This window comes from Protopterus annectens, chromosome 6.part0, assembly GCF_019279795.1.
Source record: "Protopterus annectens isolate FY-2018-M chromosome 6.part0, PAN1.0, whole genome shotgun sequence".
NCBI classification, from domain to species: domain Eukaryota; kingdom Metazoa; phylum Chordata; order Ceratodontiformes; family Protopteridae; genus Protopterus; species Protopterus annectens.
The window spans coordinates 1,850,482,616-1,850,501,690 of NC_056737.1; the positions used below are offsets into that span (position 1 = coordinate 1,850,482,616).

At 42.1% G+C, this 19,075-nt stretch overlaps 1 protein-coding gene across 4 annotated transcripts in view; it reads left to right on the plus strand.

The window, feature by feature from the left end:
* The window catches only part of MYO1B (myosin IB), a 2,891,345-nt gene extending 2,874,047 nt beyond the window's left edge, over nucleotides 1–17,298 (plus strand). For all 4 annotated transcript variants that reach the window (XM_044075201.1, XM_044075202.1, XM_044075203.1 and 1 more), the window contains one exon: nucleotides 15,647–17,298. In XM_044075201.1, the coding sequence (XP_043931136.1) occupies nucleotides 15,647–15,770 (124 nt within the window). In that variant the 3' untranslated portion in view covers nucleotides 15,771–17,298. The remainder of the gene's footprint in view (nucleotides 1–15,646) is intronic.
* Nucleotides 17,299–19,075: the final 1,777 nt, after the last annotated feature.

A 19,075-nucleotide genomic window follows, 5' to 3' on the forward strand; every position in this document is an offset into this window, starting at 1 on the left:
GCCCTCAACCAAACCATTCACTTGGCTACCATTTATCCAAATCCACAGAACAAGGGTGAGAAAATTCTGCATTCTTTGGACATACACAGGCAGCTACGCTTCTACTTGGACAAAACTAAAGCTTTCAGAAAGACTGGGCAACTTTTAGTGTCATATGCTACAGGATCACAAGGAAAGGCTATCTCAAAACAGACTATTTCAAAATGGATAGGCCATTGCATCCGTTTCTGCTATTTTCAACATGGCAAATCAGTGCCTAAGGGCATTAGGCCTCATTCCACCAGAGCAGCAGCGACTTCAGCAGCCTTCCTCAGGGGAGTACCAACCAAAGATATCTTAGAGGCTGCAACTTGGAGTTCAGTGCACACCTTCACAAAGCACTACCACTTACCTCTTTACTCTAAGTCCAGAGCAGGTTTTGCAACTGCAGTTCTACAGGGCCTCATAGCCTCTCCTAATCCTATTTAGCCCAGCCGCGGATGCCAGACCCAAGAGTAATGACTGCAACAGTGAAACATGATGAACATAGTACAGTTGTGTACCTACCATAAATGTAGATGTTAGAGTGTATTCACTGTTGCAGTCCAGGTTACCCACCCAACATCCCGCTTTATCTTTGCTGGGACTTATCTGCACTTCTCTATCCTATACAACCTATTTGGTGTATTTGCTTGTAGATGAAGGAAATGTTATTTTTGTGCATGCATTTTTATTGGCATATTTTTTCAGCCTACCAATTTAGGGGCACCTGACATCTGGGGCAAGAAAAACTGAAGAAAATGGCATCGGCTGCATCTTTTATACCCCTGGCGCACTGACATCAGGGAGGAGGCAACAGCAACTGACGCCAGACCTAGACTTTGGAATTCTGGCCGACTGAGGGTAGCCTGCCAGCAGGAAAACCCAAGAGTAATGACTGCAACAGTGAATACACTCGAACATCTACATTTATGGTAGGTACACAACTGTACTTTTTGGAAGACAAAGGGAATGTCCTACAAGACAATGAGCACATTTTCTTCTCACCTATACCTAAATCTCAGAGGAATTGCCCCTTATAAGATACCTTTTGTGCGTAAACATCATAAGCAACCTTTAAAGGGTAAGATAACTCCTAAAAGAGTTTTATGAAGAACATGCTTCAGATTCCAGGGGACTTGAGTTGTATTTTCCATAGAAGTTAAACCTCTATTTGAGAATCACCTTCCTCTTCCCCTTGGACAGATTCCTCTTTCCCAAAGGTTAACTCTGTGTTTTCCCATTTGGCAACAAATCACCACAGACACTTGTGCTCTATCAATTATTCTTAATAGTTATTGCATGGTTCAGAATACCCTTTCTCCCCTTCAGGGATTCTTCAACCTCTTGCTTCCAGTAGCATCATTTTTCTTCTCTTCTGCAGAACATCTTGACTCAAGGTACTATACAGCTAGTAGTACCTCCTTGCAAGAGGGCTACAGAATTTTACTCCAGGATGTTTCAGGTTCCCAGGAAGGAGAGCTGTTGGAGACCGATTCTAGACCTTTCTTTCTCAAGACCGAGCTGGAAAGTTTCAAAGCCCCCATGCTAAAGGATAACGCTGCCCAAGCTGCAAAATCCTTTACTAATGCACTCTGCGGGCACCTATAATAATGCTTGGATCATGCTATCCCAAGCAAAACCAAGATTCACGCCTCCCAGAAAAGGAAACCAGTCTGGTAGACCCCTGCCATAAACAAGCTTTACAATAGAAGGAGGAAACTAGTAGAGAAAAGAGTAAAATCCCAGGAAGGTAAGACATCTCTGATCAGTATCGGCAAGAAACTATGATCCCTCATAAAACCATCCAAGGCTAGCTTCAAAAGAAAAATTGCCAAGGACTCCAAAGATAACCACAAGGCATTCTTTAGCTATGTCAAGAATCTAAGTGCCAATTCTCAGATCTGCTCGGAGTTAGTGCAGAATGGCACAAAATACACTGAACCAATTGATATCGCCAACATCCTGGCAGACAGGTTCAGTTCAAACTTCACCCCCCTCTCACCCCCAAAAGGGCCCATAATGATACCAGAAGAATGTAGTGCCCCTGAAATCACAGGCACTCAAGTTCAAACAGCTCTCTCCAAAGCCAAAAACACAGCATCAATGGGACTGGATGGATGGTGTCCCAGGCTGCGTCCTACACGAGCTCAAAGATGAACTAACCCCTCACCTAAGCACACTGTTCAAACTTAGCCTCTCCACAGGCTTCATGCCCATAGAGTAGCACACAGCAATGATTATTCCGCTCCACAAAGGTGGAGCCACAACAGACCCTGGGAACCATCACCCTATAAGCCTGACTAGCTTGGTCTGCAAGGCTATGGAGCACATCATCATGGATCTCATTAACAGAGACATTGGGAACCTCCAAACAATGGACCCTACCCAGTTTGGCTTGAAGGGCAGATCATGCCTCCTAAACCTGGTGGACTTCTTTGAGACAGTTACTAAGGCTATAGACAAGGGGAAAGGTGGTCCACACAGCCTACCCAGACCTTGCAAAGGCCTTCGACACCATTCCCCATTCTGGTATTATAGACAAGCTCATCAGCCTGAACATAAACCCCTACATCACGAGATGGGTTGCCAACTGGCTCACAGACAGTACCCACATGGTAAGAGTTACAGGAGCTAGGTCTGACTCTAAACCGGTTACAAGTGGCGTTCTCCAGGGCTCAGTCCTAGGACTCCTCCTGTTCGGTATATACGTCTCAGAGGTACAGGCAACCACAGGAGGTCTATGGCTGACCAAGTTCGCAGACAACTGCAAAGAAGGGGCTATAATTGACTCTCCAGCTGACACAGACATCCTCCAAAAAGGGTGTCACTGAGGCAGATACCTGGTGTCAAAACCGTGGCCTCAAGCTAAATGCCAAAAAGTGCATAGTCATTCCCTTTGTAAAAAACAAAGTACCCACAAACTACCACATAGGTGGTAGCCCCCTAAATACGGAAGACGTAATAAGGGATCTGGGGACCCAAGTTGATAGTAATCTCTCCTTTGATAATCACATTGTCAAAGTGATTAGAAAATCTTTCTATGTGTCCCACCGAATCACAAAAGGGTTTGCATCCAGATCAAAAGAGGTCATTGTGCCCCTCTACGTACCACTCATCAGACCCATCATAGAGTACAACGCCCCATTTGGGATGCACCTTACAAGACACCTGCAGCAGCTGGAGAGACCACAGAGGTACCTCACCAGGAGGATCACTGGCCACAAACAGATGCCCTATGCAGCTGGATTGAAGAAACTCCAGCTGTACTTGGTTGCATACCGCCTACTCAAAGGTGATCTATGCCTGATATACAAGGCCATGTCCAGCCCAGAATTGATGGACATACTCCACCTAAAGAAAACCATATCCCTCCAGCCACATGCTCTAGGGATCTAAACGTCAACACAACAGTAAATAGGACATGCTGGAGAGATAGATTCCTGTCCCAGAGACTTCCCATGCTCTGGAACAAGATTCCAATCTACATTAGGCAGACTCCTCGCTAACACCCTTCAAGAGAAACCTTGACGAGTGGATGGGAAATAGAAAGTTTACCCAGGGGATTACTTCAATGGCTCTGCTGGACAGAGGCACAGGGAACTAATCTAAGGAGGCGGCGAAAGCCAACACAATTCCAGCTAGGCTTATAAATGCCTTCGGGCAAATAGCCTAATACCTACCTATGAACCTATAAGAACTTTCTGAAAGTTCCTTCTTTCACAAATTTCACCTCTCCAGTACATTTTCCTGATACTTTTTCCTTAAACTTTTCTGGTGTGTCTGGACCTGAAGGATGCATATGCATATATTTACACCCTGTCTTCTGGAATTATTTATGATTCTGTGTATCTTCCTTACATTATCGGTTCTCTGCTTTGCCTTTGGGTCTTTCTACAGCCCCAAGAGTCTTTTTAAAATGTAAACATGGTCATAGCCTTCTGCAGGCTCCATGCTGTTCAGATTTATTCTTTATCTGGATGATCATCTGATTCAGGTCACCTCTCAGCAGCTTCTTCTGCAGGACCTATAATTCAATATGCTGCTTCTTCCCAGTGTGAGCTTCACTCTGAATCTTGAGAAGCTTTCTCAGGACCAGGTTTTCTTAGGATGCAGGATTCAGACCCTCACTATAACAGAGTTTCTTCCACCTACCAAGGTCCTCTTCTTAACAACTTTCTTTCAGTCTCTTCTTCCATTGTCAGAGTCCTAAACAAGAGAGTTTCTGAGAGTTCTGGAGTTCATGTCATCCAGTATTCCAATGGTTCCTTTTACCATACTCCATACAAGGAAGTGTCAGTGACATCTGCAGAAAATTTGGCTGCAACATTGTCACCTTCTGGATGTTCACATTCCTGTTTTGCCTTATCTACTGAAATAATTTCTTTGGAGATATTTCAGAATACGAGTCTTCCTTTTCAGGTACCCTTCCCCACTCAAAAGCTGTTTACATGTGCTTCAAACCTGGCTTGGAGTTCTTGTTCCAATAGCATCAGGGTCTAGGGAGTGGTCTCCACAGGAGGTTGAGGAGCATGTCAACGTCAAGGTGATGAAAGCTCATATCCTGGTTGTTCAGGCTCTGCATTACCATCGGACTCCATGACCACTCAGAGGTTTCACATACAACACCACTGTCATGGCATAAAAACAAAGGGGGGAACAAAGTATTACCTGCTTTGCAGATTAGCCCTCATACCATGGGATTTCACCATCTGCCATTAATTTTTGTTTTTAGGTGGTCTATATATTCCATCAGAACACAATGTTGTGGCATACAATTTAAGCAGATCCAGTCAAGGACAGATTTTCATGAGTGAGTGCTTCACAGAAAGGTTTCCTGAACATTGTCCACTGGTGGGGTACTCCTCCAGTAGATCTGTTTGCCTTCTCTTAGAACAGAAAATTTCCCAAGTTCTTTTCCAGGATGCCAAGTCTCAGGTTACAGAAAGTGGATGCAGTGTCTTTTTATTGGAGATGGATGTTCAGATGTTCTTATCCCCCTCTTCCTCTGTGCCAAAGGTCTTACACAAAACCATGTGGGACAGGCCAGAAATCTTGTTGATGACTCCCATTTGGCCCAGACAGCATTAGTTTCCCCTTGTCTTTCATCTGGTCATGGGCATTCATCACAAGTTACCACACAGGATGGACCTCCTCTCACAGAACAAGGGATCTCTAGTTCACCCTTATCACCCTAGAGTTGACTCTCTGGTTGACAGGGTTTTGATTCCTTTTCAACACCAGTTTTCTGAGGATGTGCTTAAGGTTTTTCAGGAGGCCAGAAAACCCATTAATAGAAAATCGTATGTGGCAAAGCGGAAAAGATTTTCTTCTTGGTGTCGCAACAATGAACAGGATCCTGTTTTGGTGGGTATTCCTACTGTTCTTTCTTATTTGTGTAAGTTGCTCAATTCTGGTTTGGCTTGCTCTTTTGTTAAAGCTGATTTTGGTAGCCATCTCTGCTTGTCTGCCTCCTGATACACCCCCTTCCTCTAGGTTTGAGGTTAAAAAGTTTCCAAAATGCGTCCTTCAAATTAGGCCTCCAAGAAAACCAGTTCCTCCTCCTCCTCCTTGGGGCCTTAACTTTGCCCTTGAGAAATTGACTCAGACATCTTTTGAACTAAAATCCTCTCCCTCTTTTTAATTGGAATACTGTCATGTTGGTGGCTTTGACTTCCAGGAGAGTATCTGAACTTCAGGCACCGATGATGGTTTCTCTTTTTCTGTTTTTATTTTTTCACAAAGACAGGGTGTTTCTTAGAACCAGTCCTTATTTTATGCCTAAAGTGGTCAACGATTAGTCTATAAATTGGACCATCCATCTTCCTTCTTTTCTTCCTTTCTACAAATTAGTAATGACAGGTTTCTCCATTCTTTGGATTTGCATAGGCAGTTCAGATATTATTTAAACAAGACTAAAAATGTTTTGACATCTGAGCAACTTTTTGTTTCTTTTCTGGACAGATAATTGGGTTTAGCCATTTCTAAGCAAACCATCTCATCTTGGATTTCTAAAGCTATTTCTTTTTGTTATTCTTTCCATGGCAAACAGCTTCCTACTTCTGTTCGTGCTCATTCTGCTAGGGTGGTTGCCTCTTCTTGGGCTTTTTTCATGGGTCTCTATACTAAATCCATTTTGGAAGATGCTACTTGGTCTTCCTTGCATGTTTTTACTAAGCACTATAAGTTCAATGTGATTTCTATGGCAGGCTTTTGCCAGATCCATTCTCCATATGTTTTTGGACAGTTCCTCAGTTGCTTCTTCCTCCTCTCTTCTTTTACAGTAGCTGTAGTACTCTTCTTTTTATAAGGAATACTGTAACAGTGATTAAGGAAGGACATAGTACAGTTGTGTAAGAACTTAGTATAACAGTTGATGTCCAACTTATGAATGTTACAGTATTCCGTCCCTCCTTTCTTCCCCCGTGGGTTTTTTTTTTCTCCATCTAGCTGAGGGGTCTTCTTTTTCTTCCGTTCTGGATGTACATGTAGCATTTTTCTTGACTTCCTCATTTGCTGCTTCTGTTTTCTTGGGACAGTTCAGTTCTGTGGATTTGGCGCTCATACATCACTTATGTACCTTATGCCTGAGACGTAGGACATGCATCTGACATACAATGCTTCCTTACCCAAGAATTTTGTATGCCGGCTGGATGTTTGGCTGTCCTTCGCAGGATATTTGCATTGTAAGGAATACTACTACCATGATAAGTAGGACATCTGCTGTTGAAGTTCTTACACAACTGTACTTTCTTAAGCCTGCCTTCCCACACTGGTACTTCCTGGTCCTGTGGAGGGGATGGCAGCTGTACTCTAGAAAAGAGAGGGAGAGACTGTAGTATGAGTTGATTAAAATTGCTTTGTGAGGGCCATGGGCTCTGTTGAAGCTCTGGATCTGGGTTGACTGCTCGTTTCACCCCTTTTATAACCAGCGACTGAGTAATTCACTAGTGCATGGCAAACTAAACATCTTTAGAATGGATGCTGATAACCAAAAGTCAAAATATTCAGCAGTCTGAAATATTTGTTAAAGGTTCAAGGAAATTAAATTATATTAAATAAAAAGTGCGGGTGGAAAAACGTTGTTTATGATTGGTATTGGGAGGGCATTGTGCCTGTCATCTTTTTTCTCAGTATTCTGACTTGTATATGCATACTTGACTGAAAACTCTGCTGTGCATTTGTTTTCTGTAACCTGCGCCATTACTATCGTAGAACATAAGAACATTGAAACTAGTTGATATTGGAGGCTTTTCTATTTAAAATATAGGGTAAGTTCATAATAAATATACTGCAGTAGTATTTTCTTTTTTAATATGCTAACCCCCATGTGGCTGCTGACCATCAGCCCCTTCCATCTGGTCTTGGACCTACCCATTCCCCAGTGGGATGAAACAAACCAGATGAGCTATCATCCAAGCAGCCATGAAAGGAGTGAAGTCCCCCCCCCCCATTAAGTTGGTGAAGGTGAGGGATTTTATAATTAAGGCCCTAACCTCATCCCTTTTGGATCTGATGAGTATTCTTCTGAGGTGGAATTACACAATACCAGCCTATGACATATTCACTGTTTTCATGCATGGGACAGATGTTCATCGTGTTTCACTGTTGCAGTCATTACATTTGGGTAATCTGCTGGCAGGTTGCCCTCAGTCAGCCTGATTAACAATGTCTTGGGTCCTGCGTTGGTTGCTGTCCCTTCTTCCATGACGTCAGGTTGTCAGGGGTATAAAACATGCAGCCGACGCCATTACATCAGTCTTTCTTGCCGTGCGTGGCCGAAGCAGAAGCAGTTCGCAAGCGTCGGTCGGCCGACTCCTAAAATTTTCGTTTTCGAGTTTCAGAACAGAAGTCTTCAACTAAAAGCTAAGTACCCGGTTGGGGAAACTTTTTCTTGCTCCTTAACGATGTCAGTAAAAGTTAATAGTTGTATTACTTGTGGGAAGCAAATACCTCATAAGGATTTTCATTTGTACTGTATTCCTTGCCTAGGCCCTGACCACGACGTACCTTGCTGTCAGTTTTGTGCTTTATTTAATCAGCTCACTATCCGTCGTCGGTACATTTCTGCTTCAACATATTTCAGTTCTCAGTTTAATTATCCAGAAATGACGTTGGTTAGCCATCCGACTACTGGAATACCGAAAAAGCGCAAAGAAAAAGACAGAGACAGGCCGTTGAGGTCCAAAACTGCCGACGACGCTTCTCCTAAGCCAGTCGCCAGTTTGCTAGTACTCAGTGAGACGCTTTTGCAGCCCCTGATACCCGTTACATCTGATTCACAGGCCTCTACTGAGACCCATTCAGAATCCGGTATGCCGCGAGATGCTTCACATATGGAACCCATGGATGTCTCTACCTTGGATGGGTCCAGAGCCGCTGAGCAGGCACTGGCTTCTGAGGGTATATTCAGGCCTACAGACTTGCATATTAAACCGACTCCAACTTCAGTGCTAAGGCCTAAATATCGATCTATGTCTAAAAAGCCGATGCCCAGGCCACATGTTCAGGCCCCCTATGCCTATAAAACAAATGATCAAAATTGTTGAAGATTTAATTACTCTAATCAGGGGTAGTCAACCCCCTCCCCCCTCCAAGAGGCCTAAGATTGAATTTGACTATGAATCTTCTGAACAGGACTCTGTTTCTTCTGACTCTTCTAATGATCTGGATTTGTCCATACCTACTTATGAGGACTCTGATGCAGAGGATTCCATTCCCTCTGCTTCTCCGCCTGAGTATTTCTCTTTTGGGGAAACTTTGCATACCTTAAGGGAGCATTTCCACTGGGAAAGTCAGGATTTCTCTGAATCCAATAAGAGGCTTAGGGATTTCCTTCTTCTTCCTCAGCATAGGCCTTTGGCTATACCTCCTGTACTAGATATTGTTGATGATGTATTTTCGAAATCCAGTATGGCCCCTGATTCCTTGCCTTCAGCCCCTAGCAAATCAGACAGGTACTACAGGGTTCCTGAGTCCCACAAATTCCTTTTCAAAAATCATGTTGTACACCCTGAAACCATTTCTCAGGGGCCCAAGGGCATTAAGGCTTTTACTGCTAAAAATCCTACCCCTTCTGATAGAGACTCCGGGGTGCTGCATAGATGGGGTAAAAAGGTTTATACTTCTGCAACCTTAGCAATCAGGGCTTTAAACTGTCAATTCCATATGCTAAAATATCAACAGCATATCATGGGACTGCTTAAACAGAAAATGATGTTGGATTTCTGACTGTGTGGAGAATAAGATTTGCAGGATTTATTGCATTCAGCTGAACAAGTTGGCAAACATACTTTGCAATGTGGTTTCGATTCTTTAGAGGCCTCTTGTAGGGCTGCTGTTACTTGGTCTGTGCTTAGAAGGCATGCTTGGCTTAAGGAGCAATCTCTGCCTGATCATGTTAAGGCAAAACTTTTGGATGCTCCTTTACAGCAGGACCGCCTTTTTGGCAATAAGGCTGAAGAAGTTCTAAAAAGGATGGAAGATGAAGCTAAATCTATGCAAACTGTGAAAGATTTCTTACAAGTGCAACCTCCTAGATTTAGTAGGGATTGGCCTACTAAGAACTGGTCCTTTCCAGCTCCTTCCAGAGCCACTACGGCCAAACCCAGACATTCCAAAAGCACCAGGTTTCAGTCCCAAGGGACTTTTAGAACTAAGCAATGGGGTGCTTCCACTTCCAAATCTGGAAACAACAAGGCACCACCCTATGGTAAACAGTCTCAATGACTTCCCTTTGAAATTACCAAGCACTTACCTCTTAGCCGCCCCTTTGGGGGGAAAACTGGCTCTTCATTCAAGAAACTGGCAACTTATAACCCAGAACAAATGGGTTTTAAATATAGTGTCCCAGGGATACAGATTTCATTTCCACACACTGCCAACTCCAAACGGGTGGCCAGACCTACCCCCCAAATCAGTGGGCAGAGGCTCAGAAACAAGTACTTTCCCTCCTAAACATGGGGGTTATTCATCTAGTACCAGAAGAGGAAAAGGGACAAGGTTTCTATTCCAGACTTTTCCTGGTACCCAGAAAAGACAAATCATGGCATCCAATTCTGCACCTGTCTGCTCTAAACACCTTTCTAGACATTCCAAAATTCAAGATGCTGACCAGTTACTTCCTATGCTAGGCAAGGATGCCTGGTTGGCAACTCTCAACTTAAAAGAGGCTTACCTGCATATCCCAATCAGGGAATCTTGCAGAAGATTCCTACGCTTCAAAGCAGGCTGCATGCATTATCAGTTCTCTGCATTGCCCTTTGGCTTGTCTACTGCACCCAGGGTATTCACAAAGTGACTGGCTCCAGTAATTTGCATTTTGCAGGCAAAGAAATATTAAAATATAGCCATACCTGGACGATTGTCTAATTCAGGCAGAAAACCAGGCCATTCTTATAAAACATCTGGCATTTGTAAAAAGAGTTCTAACCTGTGTAGGGCACACCATAAACGAAAAGAAATCTCAACTGGTACCTTCTCAAAAGATTACATTCCTGGGTGCAAGCTTGAATACAACTGCCCAGATGGCTTTCATTACGCCAGAAAAGCAAATTCATTTGGTGACTTACTTCAAACAGGTGGCCACAAAAACCCTGCTATCTGCAAGGCAAATACTGCAAGCCTTGGGGTTCATGGCCTCCTGCATTCTTCTAATTCCATATGCAAGACTGCATATGAGGAAACTTCAGTGGTACTTAAAAAGTTTATGGAGTCAACATTGTCACAGCCTGGAAACAATGATTCCTATCATACCTTGCCTGCGCCTAGAGTTCCTATGATGGGCAGAGGCCTGCCACCAAAACAAGGGACTGCCATTCACACCACCCCCTGCCGCCCAAACCCTAACTACAGACACATCAGACTATGCATGGGGGCTCATCTAGCAGGGAAGTGCATTCAGGGCAAATGGAGCCCAAATCAAATGCACATTCATATCAATCAAAAAGAAATGCTAGCTGTACAGAATGCACTGACAGCCTTCAAGGACTACCTTCATCCAGGACAATTACTGATAAAGATGGACAATACCACGGTTTTGTGGTACATAAACAAGCAGGGGGGTACACATTCCTACCCCCTCTGCAGACTAGCCATGACATTGTGGAATACGGCCTTGAGCTACCAAGTACAACTACAAGCTCAATTCCTGCCAGGAAAGCAGAATGTTCTGGCAGACAAACTAAGCAGAAATCTCATGGACCCTCACGAATGGAAACTGGAAACACGGATTTTCAACATGTTGACATGCAAATGGGGGAGCCCAGACATAGATCTTTTTGCCTCACCCCGGAACTGCCAGTTGGACAAATTTTGCACAAGAACTCATCACAAAAAAGCCTGGAAAGTGGATGCTCTGTCCTTTGGCTGGAAAAACCTATCAGTCTATGCCTTTCCCCTCTGCCTTTGCTCTTGAAAGTTCTGCTAAAAGTCAAACAGGACAAACCATAAATGATTTTGATTGCTCCAGACCGGCCTTTCCAACAGTGGTACCCACTCCTGCGCAGTGTTTCACACATTTCTCCATGGCACCTGCCTCATACACCTTCCTTACTTTCTCAGCAGGAGAACCAAATTCTGCACCCTCAGCTCCAAACATTGAATCTTGCAGCTTGACTAATCACTTAAATTCCCCCTTAGCATCTCTCAGCAAACCTGTGATGGATGTCATTTTGGAGGCGAGAAGACCTAGTACTAGAAAAATTTATACTGACAAATGGAAAAGATTCTGTGCCTGGAATCAATCTCAAGGGATGAGCACAGCAGTGCCCAATTTACCTCAGATTTTGCAATACTTAACTGAGATGCTTCACAAGGGCCTGTCTTTTTCTTCCATAAAAATCCATGCCTCAGCCATTTCAGCTCATTACAACACAGACCCCCCCTTCTCTCATCCTCTTCTAAAGCAGTATCTCATCTAAAGCAGTATCTCAGATGGGCCAAAAACTTGAGACCATCCAGGAGAGCTCCAACCTCTGCCTGGGACCTTAACTTTGTATTGGAGAAACTCACTCTACCTCCTTTTGAGCCAGCTAAAACTACAGACTTAAAATTCCTTTCCTGGAAAACAGCCTTCCTTTTAGTAATCACTTCAGCTAGAAGGATATCTGAATTACAGGCCCTTATGGCAGTGGAGCCTTTCATCATCTTTCATGCGGACAGGGTGTCACTCAGGACCAGTCCGTCATTCATGCCCAAGGTGGTATATAGTGTGGCACAGACAACTTAGATTCTACTTGGACAGGACTAAATCTCGAAGAAAATCTGAATAACTGCTGGTAGCATTTGCTGCAGGGGCAGAGGGGAAGGCTATTTCAAAGCAAACCATTTCTAAATGGATAAGCCATTGTATTCATTTCTGTTATAAGCACCATGGAAAACCTATCCCCTAGGGGATCAGATCTCATTCCACCAGGGCTGCATCTACTTCAGCAGCCTTTCTCAGAGGTGTTCCTACCAGGGATATTCTAGAAGCTGCTACCTGGAGTTCAGTTCATACTTTCACCAAGCATTATCACTTATCAATTTTCTCTAAATCCAGAGCTGGCTTTGCCACTGCTGTTTTGCATGGCCTTATAACTGGTCCTAATGCTGTACAAATCTATCCTCCCAACCTTAGCTTTGGGAATCTACCCAAATGTAATGACTGCAATAGTGAAACACGATGAACATAGTGCAGTTGTGTACACTTACCATAAATGTAGATGTTTGAGTGTATTCACTGTTGCAGTCCTGGTTACCCTCCTTCCAGCCCACTGTTTTTTCTTTTACTAAACCTCTTCTTTCTTTTACTATGCTTACAAGCCTTTTTGGTGTATTTGCTTTTGTTTGGAGGTATATTTTTGTGTTTCTAATTTTATATATATATATATATATATATATATATATATATATATATATATATATATATATATATTTTGCTTCCCATTTGGGGGGCACCTGACATCTGGCGCAAGAAAAACTGATGTAATGGCATCGGCTACATGTTTTATACCCCTGACGACCTGACTGCATGGAAGAAGGGACAGCAACCGACGCAGGACCCAAGACTTTGTTAATCAGGCCGACTGAGTGCAACCTGCCAGCAGATTACCCAAATGTAATGACTGCAACAGTGAATACACTCAGACATCTACATTTATGGTAAGTGTACACAACTGTACTTTTCTGGTTACAGTACTTTGCAGTTACATCATAAACTGTGCAACTGCTTTATTTGACCTTTACCACTGATAGAGGCCAGTGCAACAGCAGATCATCCCTCCCCATCATAATGAGTGTGCCAAAAATGGTTGTTCACTCCGTTCACCAACTCCATCAGCCCCCCAGTTACTATTTCATCCCGGGCTGTCCGGGACATATTCAGGGCTTTATCTTTCTATACTACAGAAGTGACCCACCTACAGGGAATATTTTCATAATTCATTTCCCAGTCTGACTATGGTTTAGTAGTGAGAATGCAAAAGCAAATTTCTTGAATTTAGAAGAACGTTTACACCAGAATTTGGTAATTAGTGCTAGTGACTTTGATAAAACATGAATTTAAGTACTGCACTCAGAAGTAAAAGTGAGCCATTGTTGTCAGAACACAGTGTTGGCCTGTACATTTTTTTAATTGCATTTGAAAAAAATAGGGAGAGTGGGCTATATACATTATTTTATAAATAATGCAGCACAGATTATGTAAGACATTAGCTGATACTTGTGTGTGCAGTTTATGTAAGTGCATATTTGAATGTATCCATGGTGCTTTTTTTCTAAATTTATTAACAACAAAAATACAAGCTTTCACATCAGTGTGCTTTTTCAAGTGAATATAGTTGTTGCCAGCCTGCTTTGTTTGCTGTCGGACTATGTGAGGCACAAAATGCACACGTCCATTTAACCAGAATTTATGCATGAAATGTTGGTATAGGAGGCATAGGGTACAAATGGCCCTTCCTGTAACGATGTTTGCATAAGTAAATTGTAAGCAGCATGTATTGGTTCTGACAATAACAATTCAGTGATTTACAGTACTAATATATTCATAAAGCTGTAGTCCTGGAGGTCTGCATACAGTGGCCCTGGAAAGTGAGACTGTTTTTCGAGAAATGAAAATGTGCATTGCCTGATGTGGTGATTGAAACAAGTATTAGAAGTAATGCATGAGTGAAGACTGATGTGAAATGTAATTTGTGAGTTCAGTTTTAGTTTAGTAAAGTAAAGGATGAGTTTTAACAACAGCAGATGTAGTATTTTCCATATTTTTTTAAGCACGGTAAATATGCCAGTTAAAAACACTAGGTGTTTTTATCATTGGTAATCCATTTCGACTTGTCCTGGATCAAAAAAAAAATGTTTGACTTTAAATGTTAGATTGGCTTCTCACTGCTTTTTTCATATGCATCACTGTTTTCACTTAACTAACTTTCAGAACTTAACCTGGGATTCAGAAATGGATGGCTTTCCAGGTCAGATGCAAGCCCTCTGCAGTGATTTTCCATGGCCAGAAGTGATTTTCAATGTTCAGAAGAATAACCTCAGTGGGCTGTCCCGCCATCTGCGGTGTAGGATAATGAGGCTGGGGGAACAGCTAATGATAATTAGCCATATCCTGTCCCCCAGAAATGCATGTGTAAATTATCATGGCCATCAGTGCTAACTGACATGGCCAAAATTCAGCTGTCACCCATTTAAGTCTGTGGGAGAGACCATGTTGCAGGGATGTCTAGCATTATTAAGCACAGAGGTATTGGGAGGGAGAAAGGTTGCTTGTGCAGCATTAAATGTGCATTTCTGTAGGCTTGTGAATGGTCTGAGATGACTCTCTGTGTGTGTCTGTCTTAGATTGCTACAGTAGGGGGCTTGGGTAGTGATTGGGAGTGTAGAGATGGATGGGTATGTTGTGTGTGTGTGTTTGGCAGAGTTATGTGAGTCTTTGAGCTTGTTTGTTTGAAGAATGGTATGATGTCTGCATGTGTGGGTGTTTGTGTGTATGTGTGCATGAATATGTGCATGATTGTGGGAGTGTGAATGAGGGGTTTGCCTGTAGCAACACGATGCATAGACCTCCAGTATAATCACCACTGAAGAGTGCTTTTTAGCACTGGAGACAATTACAGATGATTCAGAGACATGCAGATTAGCTGATAATGAGGTCCGCTTCATGGCCAATCAATGTGTCTATGAATTGCATTTTCCACAGTCATGTAAATTGACTACCTGCAGCAGGCACTTTACACGGCTGCTGAAAGATCGTTTTGAATTCCAGGGTGAGGCTAAATGAGTCAGTCAGCAAGTAAGTAATTTGGCATTTCAGAATGAGTGTTTGAAATGGCATTCAGGATGTTATAAAACAGGGTTTTCCGTCTGGGGTGCAGAGCTCTCCAAACTACTGTGTATGAGAGTGTGCATTATGTATTTAATTCAAATGTCACAACTTGTCAAGGAAGGAGAGAATAAGCACTTTCATCCATGGAGGTCTCTGTAAGGGAATTTTCAACTAGCTGCGCAATAGGATGCAAGTGGCTTTTCCACAAGTCGATGACTCCCTTCAGAAATATTTGTAAAAATGAAACAATTGTTGCTTAAAACAGTTCATAAACTTAACTTTTCTTTTTTTTTTTTTTTTTTTTTTTTTTACTAGGTTTGTGGTGCTGTTTAAGCAAGACAAAGTCTGTGTGAAGTTTATTCAGGGGAACCAAAAAAATGGCAACATTCCAACTTGCAAGAGAAAAAACAACCGTCTTCTCGAGGTTGCAGTGCCCTAAGAGACATTTTGGTTGTTCTCCTACAGACTTCATGCCGTGTAACTGTGCAATTTTAAAAGACTTTCTATAATTACTTCTCAGTTTTTCACAAGATGACTATGGAGGAAGATTGAGTCTTAATTCGTTAGCCAAGTTTTGCACCAAAAATGCAAAACGATGTATCATGCAATTTCTTCGGAAGATATCAGCTTAACCTTTATTTAAGGCTTGACATAACTTGGGATTCGTGCTTGACTAAAAAGAAGAAAAAATCAGAAAAAAATGGAATCTGAAAACTAAGCACTAATTTTATTTTAAATATCATTGAACTGTTTAGACCATCTCAGTATAGTATCAATGTGTTCTGCAGTGCCATTGTTATAGTAGTAGGGTAGTAGAGTACATACACAGTGTGGAAAGGAGACTTTTGTTTGCAATGTATGAGATGAATATTAACAGCTGAATGTGGAAAAGTATGATTTTGTTGGGTCAGATGATTTATTCTAACTTGTTCGGGGATTACTCCTGTTTGTGGAACATCTCACTAGAAACTACAGTATATTTAATTGGAAGAATAACTTAATGCACATTGTCTATTTTGAAAGGTGAAAATGTATGCTGAAACCCTACTTAGTACAGATGGAAATATGTAGCCTTCTGTAAATTGGAAGACGAAGCCTGCTAATTTTGGTACGGTTATATGGTAAAATGTATTTTAGCCCTGTGACCAAACAAATTGTTGCAGAAAGATTGCTAGTTTTACAAATGTTAGATATTGCATTAAGGCTAAGACATATTACTAAGATATATTATGATTTTTATTTATATCACACAGCTGTGCTACAGGTAATTCTGATCCCATTAAGAAAGGTGACAATAAGAACATTAACTTTCCTAACCATAAAAATATAAATCATGCTAATCTCAACCAAAGAAAATAAATAGCAAAAATCACACATTTTTGCTTAGGAGTTGGTGAGCAAATCCTGATGCATCCTTCATGTGGGGCTTTGTTCTACAGACCTGAAATCTACGTATTCTCAATCTTGAGGTTGCACATCCATAGAGAAAAATAACATCTGCTTTCCTGAGGGCTACTGACTGGAGAGGTTGCATTTAGTCAATTTTCTCCTCGTCTTTAGGAAAATTAACATTCTGATGTCATCTTACTAAATGGAACCCAGTACTTTGTGCTTTGAAAGATTAATGCTGGGATTAAGCAGTTTGTCATTTTATTGGTTTAACGTAACATTGTGACACAACAGTTGTCAAAAATCAAAGCAGTGCCTCAGAAAGAAGTTTCAGTTTTTATTTAGGAGAGATTGTACATAAAGAATCTGGTGGTATGATAATTGTATTAGTCGTTTTGTATACCTTGTGCAGGTTGCAAACTTTTATGTTATATTTTTATATTTAAAGCAGATGTCTGTTTTGAAGCCATTTCTTCCAAATTTGTACTCACAAACAGATAACATTCCATTTTACCGTAAGTGCCATGTAACTGATTTTCATTAACCTTTCATTAATCAGCAATATTGTCCAAACTGTCCTATCTGTGTGGTATTATTTTAATGTTATTGCTGCTGCTTAAAGTGAATATGTCTCACTGTCTCCAAGGATACACTTTCCTTGACTTTTGAAATTAGTGACCATGCTTCTTTAGTTGGTTAGAATAATTTTAAATTAGGATCAACCCTTAGTGACAGAATGTAGTATGACATACATATGAGTGACATCATCATATGAAGTAATTCACATGTAAATAAGTAACAGAAAGCTGCAATATTTGATATTATTTAGTTTGGTTCATAATTCAAATATGTTTATATTAGCCTGTAGTATTGCACAGTACTTTAAGCTCAGAATCTGCTAGCAGGTTATATATCTTGGAGACCTGGGCTGTTTTCTTCAGCTTCCATTTGTATATTGTGGCTCTGAGTAAAGCAGTTAATTGGGACAGCTCTCCCCAATCATTCCTGAAAGCATACTTTATTTGTATTTATTAGGTTTTATTGGGTAAAAAAAACTAAGTATACTTAAAATGTTCTAGCAGTAAGAACAAGCTAAGTTAAAGTAATAATTGTCCAGACCTGATGTCCTTTTCATTCATCCCTTAACTATTGGGTCTCGGATCTGACCTCAGATCTGACTCTCAAGCTCCTCCCTCTACTCATAATGCCCTAGTCAACCTTCTATACCTCATATCTCATTTGCCACATATCTCTACAGACGCGGATCCTTAGAGAGCCTTTTAGGGTGTTATTTCCTTTATTGTAAGTTATCTAAAGCCTCTTCAGAGGCAAAGGAATCATGAAAGCAGTTTCTAAATCGCTTTCCAAAATCCATTCCTTCTTTGGTGCCTCCTCCTAAGATTCAATAGAAATCGGTTCCAACCTCCTTGGATCCAAAATGAAAATGGTCAGATCCCACATCCTCAAATTGAAAGCTTCTCTAGGTATGTCTGCAAGTACCTGTCCTCCAGGGTTCTCTGTAGAGGCTGATGTTCATTGTGTTACCCTGCTGCAGTCATCACACTTGGGTTATCCTGCCGTCAGGCGGTCCCGCAGTCGGCCTGAGTTCCAAAGTCTTGGTCCGGCATCTGTTGCTGTCGCTTCTTCCCTGACGTCAGTGCACCAGGGGTATATAAGAGGAATCCAACGCCATTTTCTTTAGTCTTTCTTGCCGCGTAGTGCCCGAAGCAGAAGCAGTTCCCAAGTGCCGGTCGGCCGACACCTGAGATTTTCGATTTGAATTTCAGTCCGAAGTCTTCAATAAAGCTAAGTACCCCGTTGGGGAACCTTTTCTTGCCTCAGTCCGATGTCAGAAAAAGTTAACAATTGCATTTCTTGTGGGAAGCAAATACCTCATAAGGACTTCCATTCTTATTGTATTCCTTGCCTAGGCCCAGACCATGACGTCACAGGTTGTCGGTTTTGTGCTAGGTTTAATAAACGAACTATCAAACGCCGTTTTGACTTTGCACAACATTACTTTGGTAGGAAATTTAATTATATCATGCCGTCGGAGCAACCGATGATCGGCATGCATACAAAACGCAAGGATAAGGACAGGCAGCTTAGGAACAAGCCAGACTCCGAGGCCTCTGCTGGGCCTGCCACCGGTTCTCCGGTTTTCAGTGAGGCGCCTACGCAGCCCCTGACGACCGCAGAATTGGAACCCCAGACAGCTGCGGATTCTCAAGGGGGGTGTACTAGGCCGACGTAGCCATCTTCATTAGGCCCTTCCGACACCGGAGCAGAAGGAGACCCCGGTGCAGTGGAAACACCTTTGGTTGCAGAAGGTGTCTTCAGACCGTCTACACTCAC